Raw genomic sequence first — 15,485 nt, forward strand, 5'->3', positions numbered from 1 at the left:
TAAATAGTGAGTCCTTTTAAGGGTGTTATGAATTGTCCCTTCAGTGAAACACAGCGGTGGTGCCAGCTGGAAGTATTTACTCTTGTGGTCTCGCGGAGGGCTGGCGTCAGCCAGGGCAGAGGACATGCCAGAGGAATGTAATATCAGGAGGAAGCAGCAGGTCGCAGGGGGGCTGGCACTCTGCCCGGGAACAACTGGAGGCCTTTTGTGTTTAAAAAAAGCCCTGATGTAAGCCTCCATGGATCCTTCTTTACTCAGGAATAAATGCCCAGACATCAGGCAGAGAGAGGAGGAGAGAAGGGAGAAGGGGGGTGGCTGACTACAGGGTCTCCATGCAGACGCCTCTCTTCGTCGCCCCCTTACAATCAGAACCAGCCCCGCCATAGCTACTTAAATAGAACTTCTTTGGCGTCAATGTTAAAGCTGTAACACTACACCAAAGAGCAAGAGGAGGACAAAAAATAGATCAGTTAATGGGTCCTTATTGGCTAACTCCTCAGATGCAAAAATATGAAAGGCACTGTTAGGTGTCAGGTTTTTGAAACACAACTACCTCCCACAACGATGGTGAGGACGCTAAGAGTTTCATTTCATGTGAGAAATGGAGAGGAATTATTCAATTGTTCAATAAAAACCTCAAAATGATGTTCATCTCAATTTAATATCTAGTTTGATAGATTAATAACTTTATATGGCAGTCAGATAAAAAATTCACATATTCAATGTTAAGATATTTTGCACATTTATTTCTGTGGCAGCTGCCCTCGCTGTGCGGGAATGAAGCAGGGCAATCCGAGGACAACACCTACTGGTTAAGTAGGCTCACACCTGAACACTGTTAGGAATCAGTCCAGGAGTAAAAAGTGTGCTTCTTTCCACAGTAGGTGGCTGAGACCAGGAGAGGAGAGAGAGTCGAGACAGTGAAAAAGCTATGTGAGTCTGGTTATTTTCTTTATTTGTTATTTTTGTTTGTCTTTTTTAGCCTGAATCCCATGAGGGTGAAAGGTGAAGACTTTTGTTTATTTTTCCATTTGCGGCATGTACTCTCTCTCTCCAGCTTCAGCTGCCTTCAATACACCATCCTACTTGCCTTCTAGGTGGAATTACAGGCTGTGATGTACAGGTGCCTGGAGGTACTGTATTTCTGCTGTTAGGCTACTGTAGTGATGTTCCAAATTGAACAAACAAATCTTTTACAGTGTGTACAGTGGTGTGAAAAAGTGTTTGCCCCCTTCCTGATTTCTTATTTTTTTGCATGTTTGTCACACTTAAATGTTTCAGATCATCAAACAAATATATAAAGTTTTAGGCAGCTATGAAAGAATGCTTTCAAAAATAGAAATGTTGTTTTTCATCAATTAACAAAATGCAAAGTGAGTGAACAAAAGAAAAATCTAAATCAAATCAATATTTGGTGTGACCACCCTTTGCCCTCAAACCAGCATCAATTCTTATAGGTACACTTGCACAAAGTCATGGATTTTGTAGGCATATAGTCAGGTGTGTGATTAACCAATTATATCAAACAGGAGCTAATGTTCATCAATTTAATATATAGGTTGAAACACAATCATTAACTGAAACAGAAACAGCTCTGTAGGAGGGTTAATACTGGGTGAGGAACAGCCAAACTCTGCTTCCAAGGTGAGGTTGCTGAAGACAGTTTAATGTCAGAAGTCATACGCCATGGCAAGACTGAGCCCAGCAACAAGACAGAAGGTAGTTATATTGCATCAGCAAGGTCTCTCCCAACCAGAAATATCAAGGCAGACAGGGGTTTCCAGGGCTGTCCAAGCTCTGTTGAAGAAGCACAAAGAAACGGGCAATGTTTCTGTAGAAATGACCGTAGATGCAGTGATCGGCCAAGGAAACGTAGTGCAGCAGATGAAAGACACATCATGCTTACTTCCCTTTGCAATCAGAAGATGTCCAGCAGTGCCATCAGCTCAGAATTGGCAGAAAGCAGTGGGACCCAGGTACACCCATCGACTGTGGAGAGAAGTCTGGTCAGAAGTGTTGCGGCCAAAAAGCCATACCTCCGACATGGAAACAAGGCCAAGCGACTCAACTATGCACAAAATGCAGGAGCTGGGGTGCAGAAAAATGGCAGCAGGTTCTCTGGAGTGATGAGTCAAAATGTGAAATATTTGGCTGTAGCAGAAGGCAGCTTGTTCGCCGAAGGGCTGGAGAGTGGTACAAGAATGAGTGTCTGCAGGCAACAGTGAAACATGCTGGAGGTTCCTTGCAAGTTTGGGGCTGCATTTCTGCAAATGGAGTTGGGGATTTGGTTAGAATGAATGGTCTCCTCAATGCTGAGAAGTACAGGCAGATACTTATCCATCATGCAATACCATCAGGGAGGCATCTGATTGGCCTCAAATTTATTCTGCAGCAGGACAACAACCCCAAACATACAGCCAATGTCATTAAGAACTATCTTCAGCATAAAGGAGTCCTGGAAGTGATGGTATGGCCCCCACAGAGCCTTGCTCTCAATATCATCGAGTCTGTCTGGGATTCCATGAAGAGACATAAACATCTGAGGCTGCCTAAATCCACAGAAGAACTGTGGCTAGTTCTCCAAGATGTTTGGAACAACCTACCTGCTGAGTTCCTTCAAAAACTGTGTGCATGTATACCTAGACAAATTGATGCTGTTTTGAAGGCAAAGGGTGGTCACAGCAAATATTGATTTGATTTAGATTTTTCTTCTGTTCATTCACTTCTTCTGTTCATGCATTTTGTTAATTGATAAAAAATAAAATATTAACATTTCTTATTTTACAGCATTTTTTCCATCACACCTGCCTAAAACTTTTGCACTGTATTGTGTGTGTACACACACATATATATGGAAAATATAGTAGAGTTAGCATGTAGCTATATCAACAAATGATAAAAACAGTAAATAATATGAATAAATAATAATTATATAAATAGGATATAAATAAAACAAAAATACAATACCCCTCTGGGGTTCTACTGCTGTAGCCTATCCACTTAGAGTTATAATGCGTTATGTGTTCAGAGATGTATACCACTGTTCTAATGTGTGGTCATTTGTGTTATGTCACCTTCTTGTCAGCTTTGACCAGTCTGGCCATTCTCCTCTGATGTCTCTCATTAATAAGGCGCTTCTGTCTACAGAACTGCTGGCTTGAGTAGCTGTTTAATCATCTATCCATGTATTGGCTATTGTTAGTTTTGGGAGTTTTTCTGTCTCTTCCTCCCAATCACATTTTCACATGTCAATTTGGCCGCACAGATCCATTGTAATTAGTGAAAAACTGGTGAAAATTTACAGGCCTATTAGGAATGGTGGCCGCTACATTCTATAATAAATATATCCTGATTAGCCAGTTGGTGGCACTATAGCGTTAATTCTTAATTTTCTATTTAAACGTTAATAACTGTTTATCCTAGAAAGACGGGAGTAAGCTCAATCGATTCGTTTGCCCAAGCCGAACAAAACGGCCATTAGGTTATTAAAGCGGTTCCATTTTTTTCTATTATTCATTTTATGTGAAATGCTTCTTTTCTTATGTGAATAATGCCCATCGGGCCTGGCGAGAGTTGAGCCTCTTGGCAGTTTGCAGGTATTCCAGGTTCTTGTGGTCGGTCCACACCAAGAAGGGGACCTGAGCTCCCTCCAGCCAGTGCCGCCACTCCTCCAAGGCTAGTTTCACCGCCAGGAGTTCACGGTTGCCCATGTCGTAGTTCTCCTCAGTGGTAGATAGGCGGCGAGAGAAGAACGCACAGGGGTGAACCTTGTTGTCCTTGCTGGAACGTTGTGACAGGACCGCCCCTACCCCGATGTTCGAGGCATCCACCTCAACAATAAATTGCCTGGTTGGGTCAGGGTGGATCAGGATAGGGGCTCTGGTGAATCGGTCCTTCAGACTCTTAAACGCCTGGTTGGCCTTCTCGTTCCACTGGAAAATACACCTGCTGGACGTGAGGGCAGTAAGAGGAGCAGCAGTGGTGCTGTAGTTCCGGATAAATCGGCGGTAAAAGTGAGCAAACCCCAGGAAGCGTTGCAGGTCCTTGCGACCAGTGGGTTGAGGCCACTCGACCACTGCTGTGACCTTCTTGGGGTCCATGCGGATGTTGCCGCATGGTGATGTATCATGCGGAACGAGGTGGTGGAGACGTGGAAGACGCATTTCTCCGGTTTAACAAACAGACGGTTCTCTAGCAGGCACTGGAGAACCTGACGAACGTGTTGGATGTGTTCCTCCCTGGACTTGGAGTGAATCAGGATGTCATCTAGGTAAACAAAAACAAACTTGTTAATCATGTCTCCCAGCACATCATTGATCAGGTTCTGGAAGATGGCAGGTGCATTAGTAAGACCGAACGGCATCACCAAATACTCCCAATGGCCTGTAGGGGTGTTAAAGGCTGTCTTCCACTCATCCCCCTCACGGATACGCACCAGATGGTAAGCATTGCGTAGGTCCAGCTTGGTGAAGATGGTAGCCTCCTGTAGCTGTTCGAATGCTGAGGCCATGAGGGGGAGAGGGTAGCGATTCTTGACAGTGATGTCGTTCAAGGCTCGATAGTCAATGCATGGGCGTAAGGATCCATCCTTCTTGCCCACAAAAAAGAATCCTGCTCCAGCAGGAGATGATGACGGGCGAATGATGCCTGCAGCTAGAGACTCCCTGAGGTATTTCTCCATGGTCTCAGTCTCAGGGCGGGACAAGGAGAACAGCCGTCCTCTGGATGGGGTTGTTCCTGGCAGAAGGTTGATGGCACAATCATAGGGTCGCGATGTGGCTCGGGACTTACAGAAGACCTCTCCAAGGTCCAGGTACTCGGTTGGGATCCCTTCCAGATCCGGAACCTTCTCAGGAACCCTTCTCGAGACAGGGGTGTGGGCCTGGCGAAGGCAATGAGCAGAACAGAATGGGCTCCAGCCCAAAATCTCATGCCTCTCCCAGTCCACCTCAGGGTTGTGTTTCCCGAGCCAGGGATGGCCCAGGACGATGGGGGAATGTGGGGAATCTATGATGTGGAGCACCAGCTCCTCTTGATGGTTGCCGGAGATCAGCATCTTAAGGGGAATACTCTTGTGGGTGATGCTGGCCAGTCTCTGGCCGCTGAGTGAGTTGGCCACCAGGGACTGTGGCATCTGGGTCAGTGGAATGCCCCACCTGGTGGCCACCCCGCGGTCCAGAAAACTAGCTTCGGCTCCGGAGTCAATGAGGGCGGAGATCTTCCTCGTCTGCCCCCCCCAGGAGATGGTGACAGGAAAACAGGTGCGGTTCTTGGAGGAGACTTCAACAGGAGTTACGCCCACTAGTGCTCCTCCAGTGACTAGTGGGCGTTGGCTTTTCCCGGGCAGGTTGAGACGAAGTGTCCCTCCTGGCCGCAGTAGAGGCATAACCGACCCCTCATCCTCCGTTCCTTCTCCTCACGGGGCAGTCTGGCACGATCCACCCTCATGGGTTCAGTCTCGGCGGTGTTGGTAGGGCGTTCCACCCGGGGTGAGGGAACAGACCAGGCTCTGGGAATCTCCCCTCGAGACCGGACAGGACGGACTGGACTCTGGAAACGGCAGCGATCGCGTAGGCGAGAGTCCACCCGGATGGCCAACGCGATGAGCCCCTCCAAATCGCCAGGTAGTTCCCGGGTCAGCAATTCATCCTTGACTCCTTCAGCCAGGCCGTTCAGGAAGGTGTCATACAGGGCTTGACTAGCCCAGCCACAAGATGTCGCCATGGTCTGAAAATCAATGGCAAAATCCGACACACTGCGTTCTCCCTGACGCATGTGCAGAATCTCGCGCGCTGCTTCGCGACCATGCCTTGACCGGTCGAAAATCCGCTTAATCTCCTCCATGAATAGCCCTGAGGTCTGGACGCAGGGTAATCCAGCCTCCCAGGCGGACGTTCCCCACTTCTTGGCGCGTCCCGTGAGTTGCGTGATGATGTAGGCCACTCGGGATTGCTCAGAGGGGAAGGTAGACGGCTGCAGCTGGAAGATGAGCTGACACTGTGTGATGAAAGCCCGGCATTCTCCCGGTTCTCCGGCGTACTTCTCGGGAGGTGGAAGACGAGGTTCACGCACTGGAGCAGGTGGTGCAGTGGGAGCAGCCGCAGCGCTGAGGGGTGGAGTGCCGAAATTAGGTTTGGCAGTCTGGAGGGCCACGGTCAGGTTAGCCAAACAGTCAGATACTGCCCGCAGCTGTTGGGCAAACGAGTCCAACTGCTGCTGCTGGTGTCCCAATGCAGCTCTGTGGTTCCCCAGCACGGACTGCAGCTGGGACTGGTCTGCTGGGTTCATCGTGGTCAGAACGTACTGTTATGTACGGTCCAGGGAACCCAGACGCAGACCACAGGATAATCCAAAAGAGTAGTTTTAATGTCAGTAGTCACAAGCCAAGAGATCCAAAACACAGCCAAAGACGAAAAGCAAAAGAATAGTCGAAAAAACAAGCGAGAGGTCAAAATCCAGAAAATCACAGGGCGAAGGTACAGCAGGGCAAAAGCAAAGTCGAAGTCAAGGCAAAGGGGTGTCTTTCAAGAATCTCTATAACAAGGCTTACAAAAAATCGGCACTTATCAAGATCAACGTTCTGACAACGAAGCATACTGAGACTGAGGTTTAAATACAAGAGGGAAGGTGACAATCTAGGCGGGGCAGAGGAAAAGGTGGGCTAAACAAATGGACAACAGGTGGGGAAACATAATAGGGTAATAACATAATAACGGGAGGGAGACGAAAACGCGGACTAGATGCACGAAACAAAACATGCAAAACATACGGCTCCGGATTAGGGAGTAGACATTGCATAGTTAGAAGACGTAGTGATAGTTAGAGACAGGTGCGAACACTTCGCTGAAACTAAACGAGTAATCAGGGATATCATAGGGAGGCGGAGTTATAGAACAGTGCAGAAATACTAAGAGATAGCGTTAGTGAGTTAGTTTCGTGAATATTTCTAAACTACCCAATAAAAGTGATTGTTAGTTAGTTAGTTAGGCAGACAGTAAGTGTATTAATCGGATTAGTACTGTACAAAACCTAGATTAGTAGTAGTTAGTAAGAATCGTGCTTTACAACATTTAACTATCAAGAAAAAGCAGGAAGTAAGAATCGCGAGTTTTAGAAAAAATGTTGAACCCCGAAAAACTACCGTAACCACCCGAATAGTGGGGCACGCAGACAGGGGAGTGACTGGACTGATAAACATTCAGACGTAGACATAACAGGGGAGGACAATAGAGAACTGTAATGGGAAAACATAAACCAGGTACAATGAGAAATGAATCATAAACAAGAATAAACATGAAAACATACAGAACAAGTACAGAAACATTACAAGACAAGAATTAAACATACAAATACAGCCACCTTGAATGTGATTTCCCATTAGACTCCAGAATATCCATCCATTCATTATCCTAACCCACTTATCCTGAGCAGGGTCACAGGGGGGCTGGAGCCTATCCCAGCATACATTGGGCGAAAGGCAGGAATACACCCTGGACAGGTCACACTTGCTTGCTGCTGTCCATCGTTGCTGAAGATGACATCACTTCCTTGGGGTGAGTGGTGGAGTGTTGTGGCTACCGCTGCTGATGGCGGTGCCATTGAAGATGGCTATGAAGCCCAATCCTCGATCCACATGCCCTGCCACAGCTGGGGCACGTGAGGGCTGAGTCTAGTGATGCTAGGGGTTGTTGCGCATGGTGATGCCTGCGCTGTCGTTGTGCTTCTCTCTGGAATTTGCGTTTTGATTCTAGTAGGGCGACGCCAGACTTCACGGAGGTAGTCCAGACATGGCAGTCCATAGCAGTTGCTTCAAGATCCCCTGGCTTTATTCCGCATTTCTTGAGCATGTCCTTGAGATGATCTTTGAACCTCCGGTTTTGTCCTCCAGGGTTCCTGCTGGCTCCCAGGAGCTGTCCATACAGGGTTTGTCTTGGGAGGCGATGTTCAGGCATCCTAATTACATGCCCGACCCAGCGGAGTTGGCGCTGTACTAAGGCTGCTTCCACACTGATTGTCTGGGTGTGTTGAAGGATGGTTGTATGGGGTATTCGGTCCTGCCATGTGACTTTTAGGATGTGCTGGAGGCACTTTATATTGAATGCCTCCAGTTGGCGTATGTGACGTCGGTAGGGGGTCCATGCATCAGCACTGTACAGCAAGGTAGAAACACAGACTGCTTGGTAGACTGCTACCTCAGTTGGTAACTTTAGGTTGTTGTTCTCGAAGACCCGAGAGCGCAGTCTGCCATAGGAAGATGAAGCACGATTGATTCGTGCTTGGATGTCATTGTCAATTTGGCAGTTTGATGCAAGGATTCTGCCGAGGTAGCAGAATTGGTGGACCACTTTTAGTGGTGAACCGTGGATACTGAACACTGGGGGGGTGGGTACAGGAGCTGCAGACTGGACAATAATTTCCGTCTTTTGGGTGTTGATTTGAAGGCCAACAGCACAGTAAATTTCTGTTATTGTGTCCAGTGCATGTTGCATTGCGGCAGGGGTGCGAGCGATGAGGGCACAGTCATCTGCATATTGTAGCTCGTGTATAGTGATGGTTGTAGTCTTGGTGAAGGCTTGTAGACGGCGGAGGTTGAAAAGGTTGCCGTCAAGGCGGAACTGAAGCTGGATCCCATCGCCATCGGCTTGGAGAGACTTATGCGCAAGGAGAGTTACTGCTGCCAGAAAGAGGTTGAAAATCACTGGAGCAAGTACACAACCTTGCTTTACCCCTACCTGAACGGGGAAGGGTGGGGATTTTTGTCCACCGATGAACACACAGGCTTGCATGCCAGAGTGTAGCTGTTAAAGGATACTCAAAAATTTGGGTGGAATGTGATGTGCTGGGTCAAGCGGAACAGCATGACCCGTGCTAGCACCTTCCCAGCCACAGACAGGAGCGAAATGCCACGGCTGTTCCCACAGATGGCTTTATCCCTTATGTTTGCGTCTTTCCAGGTTTGGGGGACAGTTTCTTGAGACCATATTGCTTGTATGAGTTTGTATAGGTTAGATGTGAGGAAGTAGCCACCTTTCTTTAGGAACTCGGCAGGGAGCTCATCGGGGCCAGCACTTTTATTGTTTTTGAGGCCTCTTACTGCTGCAAGGACCTCAGAGAAGGTGGGCGGATCATCCAGTTCTTGTACTGGTGGGAAATTTGGAAGTTTGGCTATGATAGAGTGGTCTGAGGGGTTTTGTTGGTTAAGGAGGCCATTGAAGTGTTCGGCCCAGCGTTCAATAATTAGTTTTTTGTCCTTATAAAGTGTTGAGCCATCAGTGGACCTTACTGGGGAGATGGCATGTCTTTGTGGTCCATAAAGTGACTTGACTGCTTGGTAGAAGGCGTGTGTGTTATTGGAGTCTGCAAAGGCTTGGATCTCATGAGCCTTTTTGAGCCACCATTCATTCTCCATGGTTCGGAGCTGCCTCTGGGTCTCCGCACGGATGGCTTTCCACCGTGAGAGGAGGGAGGAGGACTGTGGGTTTGAGATATGGGAAATATAAGCCTTACGTTTTGCTTCCAAGAGATGTTGAATTTCAGCAGAGTTGCTGTCAAACCAGTCCTGATGGTGTTTTTTGGCAAGGCCTAGTGATTCAGATGCAGCTGTGTGTATGGCTGAGCTGAGGTTAGCCCAGGCACGCTCAATGTTGAGGGTGTTGCTGCAGGGGTTGCTAGCTTGGGGGGTGGAGAGACCTTCATAGAGTTTCCAGCGGTAACTCGCCAGGGCATCAGAGGACTGGAGTCCACTGATGTCGATTTTTCGGCGGGAGGGTTGTTTTTTGCGGTGAGGGCGGATCTTTAACAGGAATTTTGAGCGGATTAGACGATGGTCTGTCCAACACTCAGCGCCACGCATGGCCTGAGTTTTGGACACGTCATGCTGGTCCTGTTGACGAGTGATTATGTAGTTGAGTAGATGCCAGTGTTTAGATCGTGGGTGCATCCATGAGGTTTTATGCTTGTTTTTCAGCTGGAATATGGTATTGGTGATGATCAATTGATGTTCAGCACAGAGTGAGAGAAGCCTTAGGCCATTGCTGTTTGAGTTGCCTATGCCATGTTTTCCAATAATTCCTTGCCAGAGTAGATTGTCGGTGCCCACTCTGGCATTGAAGTCTCCCATAAGGATGATTTTGTCGGAGGAAGGTGTTTTTGACAGTATACTGTCTAGGACCTCATAAAATGCATCCTTTAAACCATCGTCTGCAACCAGAGTTGGTGCGTATGCACTAATGAGGGTAGCAAAGCGGCCCTTGGCGAGTGGAATGCGCCAGGTCATTAGTCTTTCACTGATTCCCTGGGGTGATTCTGGGATGTTAAGAAGGAGTTTTGTTTTTACGGCAAAGCCAACTCCGTGTAGTCGTCGGGTGTCTTCTTGAAGGCCCTTCCAGAAGAAGGTGTATCCTTTCCCAACTTCTGTGAGCGAGTCCTCTCCTGAGAAACGGGTCTCGCTCAGGGCAGCAATGTCGATGTTGTATTTGCCAAGCTTGTGGGCAACAAGTGCGGTGCGCCTGTGGGGTCTTGAAGCGTCATCCAACTTATCCAAGAGAGTTCGTACGTTCCAGGTTGCTAAGTTCAGATTCATTATATTTTTAGTTTTGCGACCTCGGTAAGGGATGCCTTGACGACTGCGGTTTGCCGTCCAGGTCAGGGGGGAACAGGCAATGTTTGGCTCCACATTTCCAATATTCCGGTGGCACGAGGAGACTCGAGACGACCTTCTGGAGGGTGAAGTTGCAGGGGGCTGCTAGGTCTCAGTTTGTCGATCCTGCCTTTCGTGTGCACCCGGACACAGATTTTTTCTTTTGGGGTTAACTCCCATAGCCATACACCCTCCCGGGTTAACCCACATGGCAGTGGGGCAGTGGCTGGTGGGTGCCAGGGCGTGTCCACATGGCTGTGGGCCTGTACACCTCACCTCTGGGGCCCACTGCTGCTCCGAGATCCCCTACCAATTTAGCCTGGAGTCACGAGACTGCCAGTTACCGTGTGCTGCCACGAGGAGGCATGGTAGGAGTCTTGGTGCAGGAGAGGCTATGTACTGGCCTCGGAAGACTTACGCACTCGGCTTCCTTTACCCAAGGCTGGGTTGGCCAGCGGCAGGGGCTAAGGGAGGGGGGGGTCACATGCATCCCTACATGCAACGGCTCACTAGCATGCTGCACTAGACGCATCACAGCACCCTGTGATATTACATCACACACACAGGTCACACACACCATTCACACACACACTCATACACATGGGCAATTTAGACTCTCCAATTTGCCTAACCTGCATGTCTTTGGACTGTGGGAGGAAACCGGAGTACACAGAGGAACCCACGCAACACGAGGAGAACATGCAAACTCCACACAGAGAGGCCCCGGCCGACCAGGATTCGAACCCAGGACCTCCTTGCTGTGAGGCACCAGGGCTACCCACTGTACCATCCGTGCCGCCCACTCCAGAATATGCTATTCCTAAATCTTTGTCATGCATTTGGTCTATCTTTACCTTCCTTATTGTCCTTATTGAGCTTTAATTATGTGTTTGTCCTTTCTCTGCATTAAAGCCATTATCATGTTATCTAATTGAGGAAGGTCAAACTTAAATTCTGGTATGTTCTCTACAAAGCCCAGCTCATTCTCTGGTCAACAAACAATACTTGTTTTGTGTTTACATTGGGAAAGTGATAATACTCAATCGATCAGGATGTCTGAGGAGTCATGTAAAAAGAAGTGTGGTTAACTGGACATGCTTTATAGCTAATGCTAATAAGTATATCGTTAGTGACAAGTATAAGTAACTGTAAGTTGTGGTTATGTAGACATCTTTGCCTTGTGTGATTATCCTTGTGAAGTTGGTATGTAGGTACATCAAACTTATATCACACATCTCACTGTTAAACTCTCCCACACCATATAGTGCATGTTTGTCAAGGGCATCACAGTTACAAATGATCCAAATGGGGTTTTGTTACAGCATTCTGTGTTTGAAGTTCTCTATCCACCTGTCATAAGTTAAGTTATTAGTTTAGGAAGGTATTTTCTCTTTTTAAGCACATTGCCCTATAAGATACTCTCAACCTCAAAAACCTTATCAAATACCTGTTATTTCTGGAAGATGGGAATGGAAACCATTAATAATATGGCATACAATTGTCTCATGACGCATTGTTGGAAATAATTTCCTGCTGAACATGCCCAAGTCTTATAATGTAAGTTAATACTCACAGTCTCATTCCACCATTTCAACATTTGTATGGGATTTGATGATTTCCCTCCATTTTGGGTGAAAGTTTATGCCGTTCATCATGGGACCATCGTCAAATGGGCTATAAAATCCTGGAGGAATGGGATGAGAGGTATTTAGCCATTTGAATGATGTAGCTATATGGGATGGACAGTTTGCATTTGCCTAGTATTTCCATGTAATCCTTGAGGTTCTCACATGAAGTTGAGAAACAGTCCTTTAGTCCAAACCATTTCATGACCACCTCTCCTGTAAATAGAGGTAGCCTTCATCTCCTTCAGTTTCAGTTGATTAGTGCATGAATCCAATTTGACACACCCAAAGCTGTTCCTGTCAGGGTTCTAGGCTTTCTCTGACCCTGTCTTCACACTATGAGCGATTTGGTTCACGTGTACTAGGCTGAGGGAGGTGCTAGAGCTTCCCATTGTTTCCTCATTGTGATCTTGTGCAGCTACAAATTTTCAATTGAAGTAAGGAACGGCAATATACAATATAACATTTATGATATAAAATTATTATTCAAGTTCCTGTGGTTGTGGAATGAGACTGATAATTATTACTTGCTTTCGTTAGTTAGTGATATATCTTTCTCGGTAGCTATCTTACCAGCTACTGATCATCTCTAAATAAATAGATATCTAACAATAGCCACCCAATGTCATATAAAACTTAGCCTACGAGTATTGGGATCGATATGACAGATATTGGCAGAGCAAAATACATACTTTTTCCATACCTGACCCTTGTGTTATGACACTAATAAGTATTGAATGACAATATGTAATTATCATGTAATGTTACGTATGATTATACTACCTAACATTAGTGCTGCTCAACCAATTTTACCTGGCGATGCTGTTATTTTTTCAACCTATGGGCAATTAATAAAAAGATATTTAACTTGGTTATGGCTATTGCACAACAAGTATATTTTTGAAGGGGCTTGTGCTGTATTCTTTTTTTTTAATGTTGTATAAAACTTGGTTGCATTGTACCATCATTACAGTTCTTCTGCACCAAAACTAGGTGGATCAATTATTTACGACAAGGTATCATATTGGTTGGACAAATATGAAACCAGAGATTCTGTTTGGCTGTTAAGGCATGGGCAACTGTTATCTACCAATATTCGTCACTCAGTTTCCCAGTTGCTCATGTTGCTGGCCGTCGCTCAGCTTCATAGAAAAAATGAATGGACTTCTGACAACTGATCGATCAAATCGCTCATGTGAACATGGTAGTGTCCTTTCTAGGCACTACCTTTTTGTCATACTTTTGCCAATGTGATGATTAATTCACTTTGGCTATCATGTAAGCAATACCCTCGTGCTGACTACTGATTCCAATTGTTTGCCGCATGTAGTCTGATTGCTGATCAAGGTCAGCTGTGTGCCTTGCTATTTAAGTCCCGTGTCTAGGCTGTTCCCTTTATTATAACGCTCAAATATGTTTTGCGGCTCCAGACAGATTTTTTCAGTCAAAAATGGCTCTTTTGGTAGTAAAGGTTGCCAAGGTAAGCCCCATCAACAGTATACCTGTTCCCATAGGACACATACTGTGGCCATAGCTGTATGTGTTTTAATGGGAAATGCTTCTACCCATTTGGTAAATGTGTTGACAACCATCAATATGTACCGGTACCCCTCCTTTTGCCGGTGGTAGAGGCCCAGTGTTCTTGGCCTATTTGTAGATTTGCCATTCAGCTAAGCAAAAAGGCCTTAACCTCCTAAGACCTGGCGTACACATGCGTGGACTCCACATTTTGGGCTGTACAACCATAATACTTAATTCTTAAGACCGAGAGTCCACATATGTGGACATCATTTTTCTCAAAAACTACATCATGTCAAAAGATGATGCTTAGTTTTTATACTTATCAGGTCCCAATAAGCCCAAATAGCAAAGAGAAATTAAAAATGCATACCAAAAAGTTAAACAGTTTAACATACCTAACATACCAGAACATACCTTTTAATGGATCTTTAACTTTTTCAGGTCCCAGATGCCCTGCTTGATTGTAGATATGATAAAAAATATGGAAGAATCGCCAATATTTCACTTTTTTAATCCCTTTAATGAATTTAAAAGCCTCGATCAAATCCCCCTGAGTCTTAAAGAAATTAACCATCTTAAGTCATAATTAATGGCTTTGATCTACTACCAACTTGACCACTTTCCAATTTTGTAACACCCTATTCTGCCCCTGCTGTAAGAATAGCTCGACAGATAGCGAACAGTTTCCCAAAAAGAAAGGCAGCCCAGTCTGAAGATTTAGTTTGCTTTTTAATGTAAAACTGAAAAACATACAGAAAATCCGCGTCAGAATAATGCACAGTTCCCGATACTAATACAGACTGAAATATAAAGCATATTAAGGTAACGTAAGGGATTAGCCTCGTGCTGAAGTACATGGTAATTTCCATACAACGTCTAATGCTACATGCATCATATTTGCGTTCGATGTAACCGTATTTTCTTATACGGGAAAACATATTATGCATCACCCACTTTCTTAGGCATTTGTACAAACCAACATAATAAAATTTGTACTTACAGGCATATGTTTGTATGGCCAGAAACAATAAAATTAAAGGCTACAGACACCGCATATGCTGCAGATTTCAGGGCACGTACATTTTTTATAACTTCCCTAACTACGGCAACTCTGCCGGTCAAAAAAAAACGATTACGCGCTTCCATAAATTAAAAGAAAACTTTACACATAACAACACACACCCATAAAGTAATCCTGCCTCATGTTATATGTAGAACTTTACATTTATTCATTCATTCTAACCCTCTTATCCTGAACAGGGTCGCAGGGGGGCTGGAGCCTATCCCAGCGTACATTGGGCGAAAGGCAGAAATACACCCTGGACAGGTCGCCAGTCCATCACAGGGCACACACCATTCACTCACACACTCATACCTATGGGCAATTTAGACTCTCCAATCAGCCTAAACTGCATGTCTTTGGACTGTGGGAGGAAACCGGAGTAGCCGGAGGAAACCCACGCAGACACGGGGAGAACATGCAAACTCCGCACAGAGAGGCCCCGGCCGACGGGGATTCGGACCCAGGACCTCCTTGCTGTGAGGCGGCAGTTCTACCCACTGCGCCATCCGTGCCGCCACTTTACATTTAGTTGTATTGAATTTCATTTGCCAGGTTTCTGCCCACTTGTGGATTCTGTTTATGTCTTCCTGGATTACTCTAGAAGATTCCACTAAATCTCCTAGTTTTGTATCACCTG

General features: G+C 46.0%; 1 protein-coding gene across 1 annotated transcript in view; it reads left to right on the forward strand.

Annotated features, from left to right (window-relative positions):
• The first annotated feature begins 1,071 nt into the window (after positions 1-1,071).
• atoh8 (atonal bHLH transcription factor 8) overlaps positions 1,072-15,485 on the forward strand; it is a 34,019-nt gene continuing 19,605 nt past the window's right edge. Inside the window, exon 1 of the mRNA XM_061252330.1 lies at positions 1,072-1,133. Within this exon, the coding sequence (XP_061108314.1) occupies positions 1,116-1,133 (18 nt within the window). The 5' untranslated portion in view covers positions 1,072-1,115. The remainder of the gene's footprint in view (positions 1,134-15,485) is intronic.

The sequence above is a fragment of the Conger conger genome, chromosome 8 (genome assembly GCF_963514075.1).
Source record: "Conger conger chromosome 8, fConCon1.1, whole genome shotgun sequence".
NCBI classification, from domain to species: Eukaryota; Metazoa; Chordata; class Actinopteri; order Anguilliformes; family Congridae; genus Conger; species Conger conger.